Source organism: Siphateles boraxobius, unplaced genomic scaffold (assembly GCF_051911475.1).
Source record: "Siphateles boraxobius isolate OS27281-9 unplaced genomic scaffold, OSU_SipBor_1 6, whole genome shotgun sequence".
Taxonomy (NCBI): Eukaryota; Metazoa; Chordata; class Actinopteri; order Cypriniformes; family Leuciscidae; genus Siphateles; species Siphateles boraxobius.
The window spans coordinates 35018212-35033685 of NW_027509186.1; the positions used below are offsets into that span (position 1 = coordinate 35018212).

The window sequence follows — 15474 nt, forward strand, 5'->3', positions numbered from 1 at the left end:
AAACAAGATAGATAGTTAAGGTGCAGTATAATTATCTGTTGTTCATTGAATTTTCACTGGTGAATTCCAGTCATTTCAATAAGAATCCACACAATCAGCAATTTTATGTGTGGTCAAAAATGTCACTATGGGACCAAGTTGGTCACTGGAATTGGCTGGATTAGACCAACAGAAAGCTGCTGGAAAGTGACTCCTGTGTGAGCTGTGCTTCATACATTACGTCGCTACACTGCTGACAATGGTCAATGGACTTTTTTGCCAGTGTAATTTCACGAATTTCACAAATGTGACCGCACCTTTACTCGCTGCAACATAAAATGCAATCAATAATAAAATCTTCACAAGGGACATGTGAGGTACTTCACGACTAAAAAAAAGTCAAAAGGTGCAGCAGCTTAATTTTCCATTTGTTTTTCCTCTTTTCTGGTGGATGGTCCAGGCACTTCAATGATTTTCAGGTCTACAGGAGGATTTTTTATTCTTGTTCAAACTTGTATTTCAGCTTACAGAGGTCCCTGCAAAGAACCAAAATTACTATTAGCAAAGTTATTAAAGTGATAGTTGTGAACTTAAAATAATTTCCTTAGCCTTGTGACATTACTAACCTGTTTGACTTTCTGTCTGTGGACCCAAACGCAGATCTCGGGCATAATGATCCCAGTCATCATTCAATTTCACTGCATGAGACAAGCAGAACAAAATTGTGTAAATCATTAATGAAAACATTCTTATGTACACTTGTCTAGTTCAATTCAATGCAACAATTTATGTAAAAATGGTTAAATGTTCTGTTAAGCTCCAAAAATGTCCAAGAAAAGTTTTCTGAGTAACATGAATGAGATTTGAGAGCATCAAGGAATATTTTCAGAGAATAACTGATTAAAATACACAAGTACACTGTCAAACAAAACAAATTCACACAGAAGAGTTTATAGTAATAAAGTAGTTCCATGTGGTGCAGGTAACTTACTGTAATTCAATGTTGCCTCTGAAATGTTCAGATGATTTTAGAAATGCAGTGGTTGTTCTGGGGAAACAAAAGAACAAAGCTTATTATATCCATTCACAACATAATATTTATTGGTCAGTAAAGGTCTTGAAAATGGTATTTGAAAGAATCAGGGTAAATTACCTGTAGTAAATAAACAAAAACAGACCAAACTAACGTTAACTATAGGCCTATCCACTTGTGTTATTCATAACAAAAGCCAATGACAGCAGGAATCAGCTATCAATTAGTTATATCAGCAATTTGAAGACACATTTGTACATAATACATTGAAGTGAATGACTAAGACAATAAGTTAATGATTTCCATTTGATCTTTAACGTTAGCTTGTTCATTAGATTAGTTAGCATCGCGAGATTCGCGACTAAAAACCTTCATACCACATACTGTGCAATAAACGAGTGGTAAACACTGTAAAAACGATAAAGAAAAAATAAATAAAAATTAGTTTGTATGTGTTTGAATATATAGTGAGTAGACTCTGTATTTATATTTCTTTGGCGAGTTTACAAACCTTGTAACGGAGAGCCGAACAAACAGCTGAAGCTTTGGCGAAAGGAGCCGTTACTTTCAAATCCGATGACGATCAGCTGAGCTGTGTTGCGCGCGAGCAGCGCGATGTTCACTGATGACAGCAGAGGCAGTTTCGAGACAGAATAAAACTGTTCTCCTCCTGCTGCTTCTCCTCTTGCTTCTTCTTTTTCTTCTTCTCCACCTGCTTCTTCTTATTCTTCGTCTCCTCCTGCTGCTTCTTCTTCTTCTTCATATCATTATTATTATTATTAGGCAACTTACTATTTATGGTAGTTAAGTTTTAAATTAATCAATAAAATAGGTCTATACTAAATAAATGTAAGTATACTGAATCAGAAGTATAAATTATGAAATATATTATTATTATTATTATTATTATTATTATTATTTTAAACTTAAGTAGCCTATAACAATAATAGGATAATAATCTTATTCTGGCCTCACAGAACCATTGGGTTCCTCCAGATGCTGGCTTTAACATAAGAGATCTTCCAGGAACCACTTAAATGTTAAAAGATCTTACAATAACCCTTTTATAGCATTCAAGTTCCTCTAGTTTCCCCCAAAGCACTTTGAGGTCTCATGGTAGTGAAAAGGTGACTCCAGAACCTCTGAACTGAATACAAAGTGCTTAAAGGATCCCATAAGTTCCAGCAAGAACCTCAAAGATTGTCAGTGATCCTCCAGGAACCTTACTATAGGAGAAAGAGCTTTGAGGCACTTAAATTACATTTTTAAGTTCCTTGAGTATCCGACAGGATATTTGAGGCACCTTTAGTTTTTACAGTGTAGAGAGCCGCTGCCCTGCAGAATTTAGTTCCAACCCTATCAAACACACCTGAACAATCTAATCAATGTCTTCAGAATTACTAAGGCTATAGGCAGGTGAGGTTTTTTCAGTGTTGGAGCCAAACACTGCAGGACAGCGGCTCTCTAGGATCGAACTTGCCTACCCCTGCCTTAGACGGTCACATTCACGCTTACACAATCTAAGATATTTTGTTGAATTAAAGTAATGTTTTCTTTAGACAGAGGTCAAGGCCAATACAACAGATATAAGCAGAACAATGTACTTCTCTGATAGTTGCTTTGGTTTGGTCAAGCCATGGTTTCCCACGTACAATTGACTAAAGTAACATTACATTAAACATAGGTAAGACTCAACCTTATTTAGGTGGGTCGATCAGCAGTTTGCTGTCCTAAACAGAAATTCCCATTTAGCCTTTACAACCGAGTACACTTGAATTAGTGCCAAATATTAGCTGGGACTCTCTAATATCGCAGTTGGTGTGCCCTATGCTCCACTCAAAACTGGAATCTAGTCCGTTACTAATCTGACGCAGATTTTCGGTAACAATGGATACAACATAATCTACTAAAGTAAATAATTTCAGAGTAATTCAGAACAAATTCAAACGTAACAATAATGTCAGGTAAATGTATTGTCATAATCAGTTCAAAGATAATCAATACATAACATCAAATGCTCAGAGATAAAGAGTAAAAGATGTACTTGGCTCAATAAATACATAATGGGCCGATCTCATCACAAATCACGCCCTGAACCTTCTTCAGCATCTCCCTAAATACTCAGACCAAGGCAGAAACCTCTTTTCAAATCAGTTCACAGTGGGAATTTGCATTAATCACCGTCCCAGACTTACTGGGGACAGAAGATGATTTACAAGGGGGCAAACCCACAGCAGTTAACAAGATATCTCTAAACTCTCCACACTTTATTACCTTTTTGGTTTACTTTTGTGGGAATGAGTCGTTTGTACCAGTCTCACTGAGACATTTCAAATGATACCAGACATGTATAATACTGTATGTACTGTATAATTGTTCATATTAAACCATATAGATTTTTGGGTGAATTCAGGTAGGGATGGGTGAAGGGAATGATGTGTAAATTGGGAGGTGTTAAACTCAAGTGTGATCATGTCTCGAATGGGGACGGTAATATAGCAAGAGAGTTCAAATGTTGACTTCCTTTGTTTTCTCAGAAAGTGTCCCTCTCTTCCAGTTCTTCCAGTTTCTCCAGCCTTAAATGTATACATTATAAAAGTATTTTTAATACAGTAATTATGCCTTGAAATGCACCGTATAATGGATTGTATTATTTCATGAACAACTGTAACTACAGTTATTATCCATTATAACACTTATCTATTTATTAAACACACATTACGTTTAGAAAGTATAATGCACTGAAACAGCAAACAACCAATCTCAGATCTGCAAATATTATAATGCATTCTAACTTTGGTAACAATTATTTATGAAAAGATATAATGCATTATAACGTTGAATATCTTCATAATCCATTATACATAAAGGCTTTAAGTGTTCCGTTTTTTTAATCAAATACAGTCATGTAGATTTTAATGTATTATTTAGTTAATTTTTTTTTATTCTGCTCTTCTATTATCCTGACAGAAGAACCTTGTCCAGTATAAAAAGCAGGGTATAAGGGTTCAGTGAAAGTGGTCTGGAAGACTGGACTGGAGACTGGTCTGGAAGGAGAGTCATTGTGTCAGAGACGCTGTAGAAGGACAGAGTTCCTGCTCTGTGATCCAGATACACTCCTATTCTAGAGGAGCAGACAGAGGGGATTGGGACTTGGGTTTTATCATGTGTGAAATAAACATTCTGTTGATCGAGTGACAATCTCCAGGATTTTTTGTTGAAGCCAAGTCTACAGTCTTCCCTTTTTTCTTTACGTCCAATTCCTTTGTAACAAACTGCTACAGCCCAAATGTTCCCACTGCACTCGACCTCCCAGTAACAGCGATCACACAAACCCTCTCGACACAAGATATAAATATACCAATCAAATCACTCTGGGTGATCAGGATATTACTGGTCTTCAACTGAATGTGATGCTTTTCTGTTCTCTTCTGACAAGATGAGGATTTTGTGTGCAGTGTTTGGATCCAGTTGCAGTTGACAGAAATCTGAGGAGGAGGAATGAACACAAACATGTGAACAGTTGTGAACAGTATTATTATTATTATTATAACCTTAATGTCACTTTGTATTTTTTTTTACTAATATCTATCAATTATCATGTACAGTATTTGTGAAGAAACAGCTCAACTTACATTGCCAAAATGTATTTGGAGTCTTTGGTTCTGGAGTCTGTGCAACATGAACATTTGACACTGAAAACATGAGAAGAAAGGCAACTGTAAACTCAATATGAGGTGTAATCACACATAGTATGAATGACATTTTATTTCCCAAGGAAAATCATTCAGACCTTCTCGGGATATTCTGGCTGATTGTTGTTGACAGACGTCCTCCAAAACCTCCTTAAACGCTGAGATTGAAATGTCTTTAAAAGACAGATGAGTGTGTTGAGTGAAGCTGGAATCCTTCAAATGTGGGTAAAACACACACAGACTGACAGCTCTGAAATGAGAATAATAATTCTGACATAGTTTGAGAGATCTTTTCCACATAAAAAATCACGGCAAAATAGTGTTTAATTTTTTGAGATTCTAAACATTTTTGCATCATTATACCTTCAGACACTGGATCTGATCATCAGTAATCAGAAGTTTGTCAATCTCTGTTTGTCTTTTTCTGAGTTCTGTCAGCTCTTGATCCAGATGTTTGTGAAGTTCCTCTGCCCGATCTATCTCAGTCTTCTCCTGAGCTCTGATCTGCTCTTTAATCTCAGAGCGTTTCTTCTCAAGAGAGCAGATGAGCTCAGTGAAGACCTTCTCAATGTCCTCTATGGTCTCTAGCGCTGAACTCTGTCAGAGACACAAAGATCTGATCATGGAGATTGTTGTGACTAAAGTTGGTGCAATAGTCAAAATAATGGAATTTCGTTTTATTTTTGTCAAATTCTCTTAAAGGGTAACTAAACACTAAAACAACTTTTTTTAGTTAATTATCTGTAAGAATGGAGCTTCATAAATGCTGTTCATTGATTAGAGTACATTTTTTGACATTTGTGTATAAAGTGTTTTAATTTTCAAATATATGGTGTAAAAATGTCTGAGTGCTGCCCTCTTCAGGTTAAACGGAAAGCTCCTGAAGTAGGGGTACTCTCTGACGTAGAATACTCTCTGACGTCACTCTGTCACGCCCTTGGTGCGAGCTCACCACCCCCCTGGTAGCCCCTGATATAAAAGCATCTGGTTCCGTCAAAACTACTGTAGTGAGTCAGGAGTTGGAATTACAAGTATTGAAAACGATCAGGATAGATACTGTATGTATATATTAGCATCTAGTTAGCATAGCATTTATAGTTATTTAGATTATTTAGTGTAGCCTAGGTAGTTAATCTCGCCTATCGCTCCAGTGTGCAACCTGCATTTTACGTGGGATTGCTTCTCCAACGCAATGGAGGTGGAAATGGGCTTCTCCACACAGCTCGCGCTGCCGAACGCTGCTCTTCATACCTGCATGAACTCCACCACCGCAGCGGCGTCATGATGCGAGTGAGCATATATTTTTTATCACAATTTATGTTCCTTCTTATTAGGCTAAAGTTAATCCTCTGGTGTCGACAAACGCGCCGGCGCAATTTGCTGATTATTTTTTTCACATAGCAGCAAAATATATTGAACGTAATAGTAATAATAATCCTGGAAAAATTACCTCAAAATGACTGAATATAAGAATAATGTAGGTAGACATTAAATTAGTGGCTGTCAAGCTTAAAAAAAAGACCAAAGTTTCAATAAGAACACCATGAATTGTATGTCACTTTTATAGCATATTATTTAATATATATATATATATATATATATATATATATATACATATATACATTTATTAAATTCAAAATATCAACTTTTGTGTGTCAAACAAACTTTTAAACTAAAGAACATATAAAGAAACATACTTTAAGAAGCTTCACAGCTTCACTGAGTTCCCGCTGACCTCTCTCTCGCTCCTGGATCAGCTTCTGACACGACACCTTTAACTCCTTTAGCTCTTTCTGAAGATGTTAACATACAAAAAATAAATAAATAAATGGCTAAAATAGACATACCTTTCCAGTCTGGTAAAGGTGTATAACAAGGTTAATCGGAATTACAGCCTATAAATGCAATATAATAATTATCATAAAATAATATATGCATGTTTTTTTTATTATTGTTGATATTACCTTTTTACAAGTTGTAATGGAAATTTCTTTTGAATATATCTTTTGAAACTTATATCTGCTTGTGTGTTTTACAAAACATAGATGTGTTGAGGAAGTTGCAGGATGCATTAATATTCTTTGCAAATAGTTCAATAGTGTCTTCTTTGCAAAGAGGTCAAAGGGACAGTGCAAGGGGACAGAATGATTAGTTTTTCTTAGCAATAGATAATTTAGAGTGCATCAAGAGCGAGACATGTTTGGTTAGGTGTTTCTTAAAGTGACATTTGTGCTGACTGTGGAGATGCATTGATAAGGGTAGGGGAACTGAAAACTGTCCACGTGCAGGGGCCTTAGTCCAAAGATCTTCAGAGGAGGGGTGATCTTTTGGGTATATAAACTCTGTGAAAAGAGAAGACTTTGCCCTTCTCATGTCAGACTCTGTCTGTGTGTGAACTGCCTTTCTTGCAAGAAATAAATACGTATACTTATAACTTTCGAGATCTTCATTTGTTCTTCAACTGTTGTATAAGGTGTTGAAAGAATTTCCACAACAAAGTCCATTCAGAATCCACAGACACCACACTGTGTCCTTTATGATTATCAGTACACAAACAACAAATACACTGACGATCATCCTGACAGTAAATCTCCAGAAGTTTTCCATGACTGAGACAGATGTTCTCCTGAATGTTTCTGGAAGCTTCGACTAGTTTGTGCTTCATAAACACAGGAGATTGATAGTGAGACTGCAGGTGAGTTTGACAGAAGGAGGCCAAGCACTGCAGACAGGACTTTACAGCTCTGTTCTTCTCTGTAGTGCAAACATCACACTCCACAGCAGCCGTTTGTAGGGACGTCTTCTGCAGCGTCTCCATCATCTCAGCTATCAGAGTGTTCTTCTTCAGTAGAGGTCTCTGACTGAAGCTCTCTCTGCATTGGGGACAGCGGTACGGCGGCCCCTGCTCCTTCTGGCCCCAGCAGTCAGTAATACAGCTCATACAGTAACTGTGTCCACAGGGAATCGTCACCGGCTCCTTCAGAGGATCCAAACAGACTGTACAGCTGAACTGATCCACACACTGACTCGCTATATATTCAGACATTTCTTTGCAGTCTTCAAAGATTCTCAGATTCTGTAATAATGGCTATCTAGCCAAGAAAATCGGTTATGTGTGTTTTGTTTTTTACTTAAGTGAAAGTGGATACTGACAAGATTTTACAAAGTCTGAGTATAACCAAAAAAATTGTTTGAGAGAAGCCTAATCACAATTTTAATCACAATGTTTAAATTTTACTGAGGGGAAAAAAAAGTCTGTCCTCAGATGATCAACTGCAGGCTGTAAATGCTGTCAATAGAGTTTAACTTGTATTTATCCAGAATAGTCTTATTATCATGAATGATCACCTCAGAAATAGGTTAGGTAAGGGTTAATGCCCGACGAGGTGTCAGGTTTTAATGGACGATGGCGAGGTGTGAACCGGCCGACGCGCAGCGGAAACCTGACAATGGACACCTCGGAGGGCATTAACCCGCTTATACCATGGTCACTTGCCAAATATATATTTTTAAAACATTAGTTTATATTTTAATTAGGCTAAATCAAGTTTTTACAAATAATAACTTGCCTGACGGTTTATTTAGCAACCTGAGATATTTATAGTCCGCTCAGCTTGTAGAACCCTTCACGCTGTACTCTCCTCCTGCCTTGGTTTTCTGGACAGCTGAGTAAAACTCCCGCAGGGTCTCATTCAGAGCAGCAGCGGTGTAATTTTCAAAGCTGGAGTCCATTTCTTTTTGAACAGTAAAGTCTCTGAGTGTATTTACTGCCCATTTCATATTTTTTTTCCTGTTGATCTCATCTTTTTCGTCTTCTGTTTGATTCAATTCTCCCGGTGTTATCTCTTTGTGTCGTTTCTCCGTTTTATTTACATTTTTTCTTTCTTCAGCAGCATCCCAGTCGTCAAAGTTGTCATATTCTCCATAAATGTTAAAAGAAATAACGAAGTCGCTCAATGTTGTATTAGTAGGCTATGTAATATCTAACTAACGTTAGATGTTTGTTTTGATAGAGCAAATTGTTAATGAGTGCATGTTGCTATGGTTACTCACAGCTGTTGTAGGCGGCGCATTTATTTATTAATTTCGAATGGTAAACAGGCAGTTTCACCAGAACTACTTTACTAGGTGCCCTCTATCACTTTTTAACGGACACCCTGCAGCCAATCAGAATCGAGTATTCACCCAGACCATAGTATAATGACATACAAATGACAAAATCTCAAATGAATCCGAATAACACTAGTCTAAGTTATACATAAACCTGTGTATTTAGCTGAGGGAATGTCATAATAATAGTAATAGAATCAGATTCTTAAGACAATGTTTCCTAAAACAGCAACATTCCCACTTTGAATTAACCAAAATATCACTGTTATTAACACAAATACACCATTTAATTGAATTTCCTCTGTACTTTATCATAATTACAGATTACATTACTAATTAATATAGGAGGAGACTGAGAGCGATTGTTACCATTTTTACAGTTCCCTTTGTAGGGTATGGACCAATCAGACACACGCTAATTATTCATTTTATACAAAGGTTTATGAAACTCCAAAACTAACAGCCCAAATGAAAGAACACAAGGGCAGAAACAGTGCCATGTTACAGGGCATGATAAGGAGATTTTACGACCTCCACAGGAATGTGGCCACGTGCACCAGAGAGAAACAATGGGGAAAACAGAAACCCTCTTTAAAACAGACTTTACTGCATTAATCATAGACTAACTGATCTATAAATGAACATGCATGAAACTGTGAAAGAAACGGTGTAAATGGTTTACTGTCTCGTATACTATTAGGGATATATTATGGTATGTACCCTGGCATATAACACACTATCGATCAATGTAACCTCACCTGTATCATGCCTCCTACCTAATTAATCCTCATTTAATGACTCACACTTTGATGTACATCACCTTCTTCTAGAATGCAGTGTGGATGTGTTATAGCTATCTGAGAATTAATGAAGGTATAACCACGCTTGGGACAAAGACTCGTAAATCAACTAAGAGCCACTTTCCCTCTCAGACAAGACACCTTTCTGATTGGTCGAGTTCAACCCTTAGGGGAGGATCTTTTCAAGGCTTTATTAGAGACAGTCCACATGTGACCTCCCTCTCTTAGTTCTTTCAACCAGCCGCAACACTGTTCTGGTGATTCTGGGGAACCCCCCCCCCCCCCCTCCACGGGGGCCCCAGGGCCCGGCAGGCCTCGATCCAACCAGATATGGGATCATGCAGGAGAGAGATGACTCTCTCACAAAGAACCAAGGACAATCTCAGGAGTTTTGGAACAAAGACTCCAACATACAACAACGACTCCAATCACCCACTCTTCCGACTTCCTCACTTCTCCTGGGTGCTCGGTGTGGCCTCAACAGAGTCCCAGGCCTTGACCAAACCAGCCATGTGTTCCTGGAGAAAGAGAACTAGCAACCAACTTCCACTTGACACTGCCGGAACCATTAACGACTTCAATTTTCAACAACTTCAAGAATTGTTCCCACTACAAATGCAAGTATTGAATTCAATGAAATGTGAAAATAAAATTCAGACGGTTCTTCTCATAGTCCCTCTTCCGGTTTCCAATTACATCCTATCACTAACCTATTTCTGTATTTCTGTATATATGTGTGTTTAGTTTATTTATGTTTATGATTTAGTTAATAAAACTTATGCACTTTATGTATTTGGTTCTGATTAGCTTGCAATACGAAGTCCCTTTACGTTTTTTTTTATCTTGCTACATGCTCAAAACGCTGTACATGCTAAAAATAATTATTCTTCTGTGGCCAGGGAAGATACCCTTTTCTTAGAATAAATTAATAATCAAAAGGGTTCGTTGGAAAAACTGATTAATTGATTGTAATATTAATTTAGCCATGTCAAGTTAATCCAATTAACTGACCCAAATATTCATAATTAATCATAACAAGTTATTATTGATTATTAATATTTCATATAGCTAGGTTCCTTATACCTTCATAACTCACAGACTACTTGAATACACTAATCATCTTTTGATACAAGAAACAAATATAGGTGCACTAATTAATAATACAATTGGTAACACTAATAATTTCCATAAACAATGACAACGATTTGCCATAATTAAATTACACTGTTAAATTCTGATTCACAGTTGTGTTACATATAGATGTCATTGCCATTAATTCAGGCCAAGTGTGCCCAGGACCGGTGAGACACACAAGACAGCCAGACCTCCTTTGATTTTGAATAGAACAAACACATTTATTTTAATACACCCCCTTTAAATGTAGTTTTACATTTTGTGAAATATGTTCATTTTCTAACAGTAAAGTAATTAAACACAGACAAACAACGTGCTTACATTGGGCCATGTTGCTCAAGACCAATTGTAACACAATTTCATCTAAACTTAAGACAGCAAAATAAAACAAACTGTACATCCAAAAAGTAACTTTCATAAACCAAAATCAGTGTTTTGTTGAAAACTTCTGCCAGATAAAATGATTGAGCTCCTTTTCTAAAGGCAGAGAGAGAAGAGTCCTACTGAGCATGTGCAGATTAAGTGTCATCGCTTCTTTCTGATTGGAGGAATTTGATGCTTTACAATTGCCCACTATTGTCTCCATCAAACTGAAGTAGAACAACAAATCTAAAGATGAATCTTTTGAAGAAACATTGCTATATACTTATACAAGAGGATGTTTTAAAAAGATGTGTCTTTAAAAGGTTTTCAAAATTGTGGTTTCTCAGCTTACCATCAGATACTGTAGTTATGAAACAGGCTAAAAATAAATCAAAATCAACCCTCATCCTGAAGTCAATAGTTATTCAAATTGTGTAAAAAACAAAAAACAAAAAAAAGCAGTTTATATGGAGAGCCGGTCTTATTAGCAGTCAGATAGCAACACAACAGAATCAAAGTTTGGATGCCTTTTATTCATCCAAACTACAAATTACATTTTAATTTAAATACATACACATTTCAGGAGTTCAGCAATTGAATCTGAAACTCGATCAATTATATTTATTTCTTGTCTGTCTGAACTCTCCTCTGCCCTATGATCCTGACAGATGAACCTATACCAACCCCAAACGCAGGGTATAAGGGTTCAGTGAAAGTGGTGTGGACTCTGTGAAGGAGAGTCATTGTGTCAGAGACGCTGTAGAAGGACAGAGTTCCTGCTCTGTGATCCAGATACACTCCTATTCTAGAGGAGCAGACAGAGGGGATTGGGACTTGGGTTTTAGCATGAACGAAATGAACATACTGCCGAAAATACCACAATCTCCAGGATATTTTGTTGAAGCCAAGAGTACAGTCATTACTGTTTCCTTTACGTCTAATTCTTTTGTAAGAAACTGCTATAGCACAGTCGTCCCCACTGCACTCGACCTCCCAGTAACAGCGACCGCTCAAACCCTCTCTAGACAAGATATAGGGAAACACATTAAATCGCTCTGGTTGATCAGGATATTGCTGATCTGTTGGGACATATGATATGTTCCTGCTTTCCTCAGATAGTTTCAGGTTTCTATGTGCAGTGTTTAGATCCAGGTGAAGTTCACAGAAATCTGAGGAGGAATGAACAAAAAACAAATATTGAACAAAGTAAACTTTGGTCTAAAATGGTCTCATTGTAAAAGATCATTTGCACTGATACTTAATGAGTGTTTGCCTTGAAGAAACTAGTTCAACTTACACTGCAAAAAATCATTTTGGGTCTTTGGTTCTTGAGGCTTAATAACATTTACATTCGACACTGAAGAGACAAAAAACAAGTGTAAGATTAATTTGTTGGTTTAAGAGTATGAATGACAAAATAACATAATAAAAGATTCAGACCTTCTGGAGATATTTTAGCTGTCTGCTGTTGACAGACGTCCTCCAAAACCTCTCTGAATGCTGCGATTGAAACGTCTTTAAAAGACAGATGAGTGTGTTGAGTGAAGCTGGGAACGTCTTTAATTGTGGGTAAAACACACACAGACTGACAGCTCTGAAATGAGAAATAATAATTCAAACATGATTTGTGAAGCAGAACTGATCTTTTCCAAAACAAACACCAGAATAATGTTTAGATTCTTACAATTTTGGCATCAGCACAAGTGACTGTTTCCACTGAATAAAATAAATACTTAAAGCACAGAACAATGAATGGTGAGCGTTCAGTATATCAATTACACAACTGATCATTAAAATACTTTCATTGCCTTCAGACACTGGATCTGATCATCAGTAATCAGAAGTTTGTCAATCTCTGCTTGTGTTTTTCTGAGTTCTGTCAGCTCTTGATCCAGATGATTGTGAAGTTCCTCTGCTCGATCTATCTCAGTCTTCTCCTGAGCTCTGATCTGCTCTTTAATCTCAGAGCGTTTCTTCTCAAGAGAGCAGATGAGCTCAGTGAAGACCTTCTCAATGTCCTCCATGCTCTCTAGCGCTGAACTCTGTCAGAGACACAAAGATCTGATCATGGAGATTGTTGTGACTCAAATTGGTGCAATAGTCAAAATAATGGAATTTCGTTTTATTTTTGTCAAATTCTCTTAATGTCCAAGCAGGCAAAATTAAGCTGTATCTGTTCCAAACTATATAGGTAGACATTAAATTAGTGGCTGTAGAGCTTCAACAAAAGACCAAAGTTTCAATAAGAACACCATGAATTGTATGCCACTTTTATAGCATATTATTTAATCAATATTTGGAGCTAAACAGCTTCTGGTCATATATACATTTATTAAATTCAAAATATCAACTTTTGTGTGTCAAACAAACTTTTAAACTAAAGAACACATAAAGAAACATACTTTAAGAAGCTTCACAGCTTCACTGAGTTCCCGCTGACCTCTCTCTCGCTCCTGGATCAGCTTCTGACACGACACCTTTATCTTCTTTAACTCTTTCTGAAGATGTTCACATAAAACGAAATAGGCAAAAATAGACAAAATTTGGTAACGGTGCAACAATGATAATCAAAATTACAGCCAGTAAAAATAATAATAATAATAAAATAGTTTATGCATTTTTTTATTATTGTTGATATTACCTTTTTAGTAGTCCATTCAGAATCCACAGACACCACACTGTGTCCTTTATGATTATCAGTACACAAACAACAAATACACTGACGATCATCCTTACAGTAAATCTCCAGTAGTTTCCCATGACTGAGACAGATGTTCTCCTGAATGTTTCTGGAAGCTTCGACTAGTTTGTGCTTCATAAACGCAGGAGATTGATAGTGAGACTGCAGGTGAGTTTGACAGAAGGAGGCCAAGCACTGCAGACAGGACTTTACAGCTCTGTTCTTCTCTGTAGTGCAAACATCACACTCCACAGCAGCCGTTTGTAGGGACGTCTTCTGCAGCGTCTCCATCATCTCAGCTATCAGAGTGTTCTTCTTCAGTAGAGGTCTCTGACTGAAGCTCTCTCTGCATTGGGGACAGCGGTACGGCGGCCCCTGCTCCTTCTGGCCCCAGCAGTCAGTAATACAGCTCATACAGTAACTGTGTCCACAGGGAATCGTCACCGGCTCCTTCAGAGGATCCAAACAGACTGGACAGCTGAACTGATCCACACACTGACTCGCTGCAGACTCTGACATTTCTGAAGGAGTAGCCTACATAAATACACATGTAAATCATTAATGAAAGGGCATTTCTAAAAATATACTAAATGCTTAGTTTTGTGTATTAATATGAAAGAATCCTAAACTCTTCACCCGTAACCAGAAGAATAAATGTAAGACATCCAAATTAACATGGAACTATTATCATAACTGAATGTTCTTTTACTATGCAAGCAAGAAGATTTAAAACCATTAGTTAACGACTCTATGACGTTCTTACCTGATTTGACAGAATAACAAATATTAAAATATTCCCTCTCTTACAGCTTTAACCAAACTGGAAGAGTGTGAATCCTCAAGTAGAGGCTTGTGTATCAGGGAAATAAGTTTTGTTTCTCTCAAACCCACAAGCTTCCTGATTTTCAGTAGGGAAATAGGTTTCATTTCTCTCGAAGCCATGACTTTGCAGTTAATGCTCTGCTCTTTGTACTTTGCTTAACATCATACCGTATCTCTCGACACCAATAATCAGACTTTTAATGGTTTGTAATAATTTACAGAAAATGTGTTTCTTTGTTTTAACTGCTTCTAACACACTTCCAGAAATCTGTGTGTAAAATGATTAAATGATTTCATGTTTGTTGTACAATGTCATTGGCATCAAACCTTTCAGAAATCATTTGTTTTAACAAGTGATGCCTCTTTGTTATAAGAACAGCAGGTTTTCATTCAGATGCTGTGGAGAAAATAATAATCACGCACACAATCTCACATTGATCATGAATTCTTGAGACAAAATAGTTCCTAAAACTGCCACATGTTCATCAAATGATCACTAGAATGCTATTAACACAAAACGCACCATTTCATTTTATTTTCACTGCATCTGATCAAAATTACAACATTAATTACACACCAAACTGAAGAAAGCAGAAATCTAGAGGTAAAACCGAAACAAACATTTCTACAATGTAATGGCAGAAGGTCTATTTTAAAAACTGTAAACTGCCTCTTTAAAAAGGTTTCAAACTGTATTTACTGACATCCACTCTGAGTGTTGTAAGGTGTGTTATTTTCCTATTTTACACTGCTCCGCCCCAAAAAGTTGCTGTCTGGATGTAAATTGGTAAATGCTTAAGAGTCTAAGATTGGATCATTCATTATTGCAGTGATTATTATGTTTCTAGCATGTTATAT

The 15474-nt window shown here is 36.9% G+C and overlaps 1 protein-coding gene, 1 long non-coding RNA gene and 1 pseudogene across 3 annotated transcripts; all 3 read right to left on the reverse strand.

The window, feature by feature from the left end:
* Positions 1–654: 654 nt before the first annotated feature.
* On the reverse strand, positions 655–1560 carry LOC143715366 (uncharacterized). Its single transcript, XR_013195728.1, has 3 exons — positions 1524–1560; positions 971–1027; positions 655–677 (listed from the first exon to the last, which is right to left on the reverse strand). It is a non-coding gene; the product is annotated as an uncharacterized LOC143715366 (long non-coding RNA).
* Positions 1561–3863: 2303 nt separating this feature from the next.
* On the reverse strand, positions 3864–7789 carry LOC143716519 (tripartite motif-containing protein 16-like; annotated as a pseudogene). The gene is made up of 7 exons (XR_013196002.1): positions 7200–7789; positions 6945–6999; positions 6405–6500; positions 5071–5304; positions 4806–4957; positions 4648–4707; positions 3864–4500 (listed from the first exon to the last, which is right to left on the reverse strand). The product of XR_013196002.1 is annotated as a tripartite motif-containing protein 16-like (transcript).
* Positions 7790–10946: 3157 nt separating this feature from the next.
* LOC143715322 (E3 ubiquitin/ISG15 ligase TRIM25-like) lies at positions 10947–14825 on the reverse strand. Its single transcript, XM_077207031.1, has 7 exons — positions 14558–14825; positions 13756–14328; positions 13517–13612; positions 12923–13156; positions 12555–12708; positions 12412–12471; positions 10947–12283 (listed from the first exon to the last, which is right to left on the reverse strand). Exons 2-7 carry the CDS (start codon positions 14311–14313, stop codon positions 11736–11738), a joined length of 1650 nt encoding a protein of 549 aa, XP_077063146.1. The 5' UTR covers positions 14314–14328; positions 14558–14825; the 3' UTR covers positions 10947–11735.
* Between the last annotated feature and the right edge of the window lie 649 nt (positions 14826–15474).

What these genes read in the sequence shown, in the direction of transcription:
- LOC143715322 (XM_077207031.1), bottom strand. Translation starts at nt 14,313, where the DNA reads ATGTCAGAGTCTGCAGCGAGTCAGTGTGTGGATCAGTTCAGCTGTCCA. An exon ending in CTGAATGGACTACTAAAAAG is followed by an intron (nt 13,613 to 13,755) that starts GTAATATCAACA and finishes GAACATCTTCAG; the next exon opens with AAAGAGTTAAAGAAGATAAA. An exon ending in AGCTAAAATATCTCCAGAAG is followed by an intron (nt 12,472 to 12,554) that starts GTCTGAATCTTT and finishes TTGTCTCTTCAG; the next exon opens with TGTCGAATGTAAATGTTATT.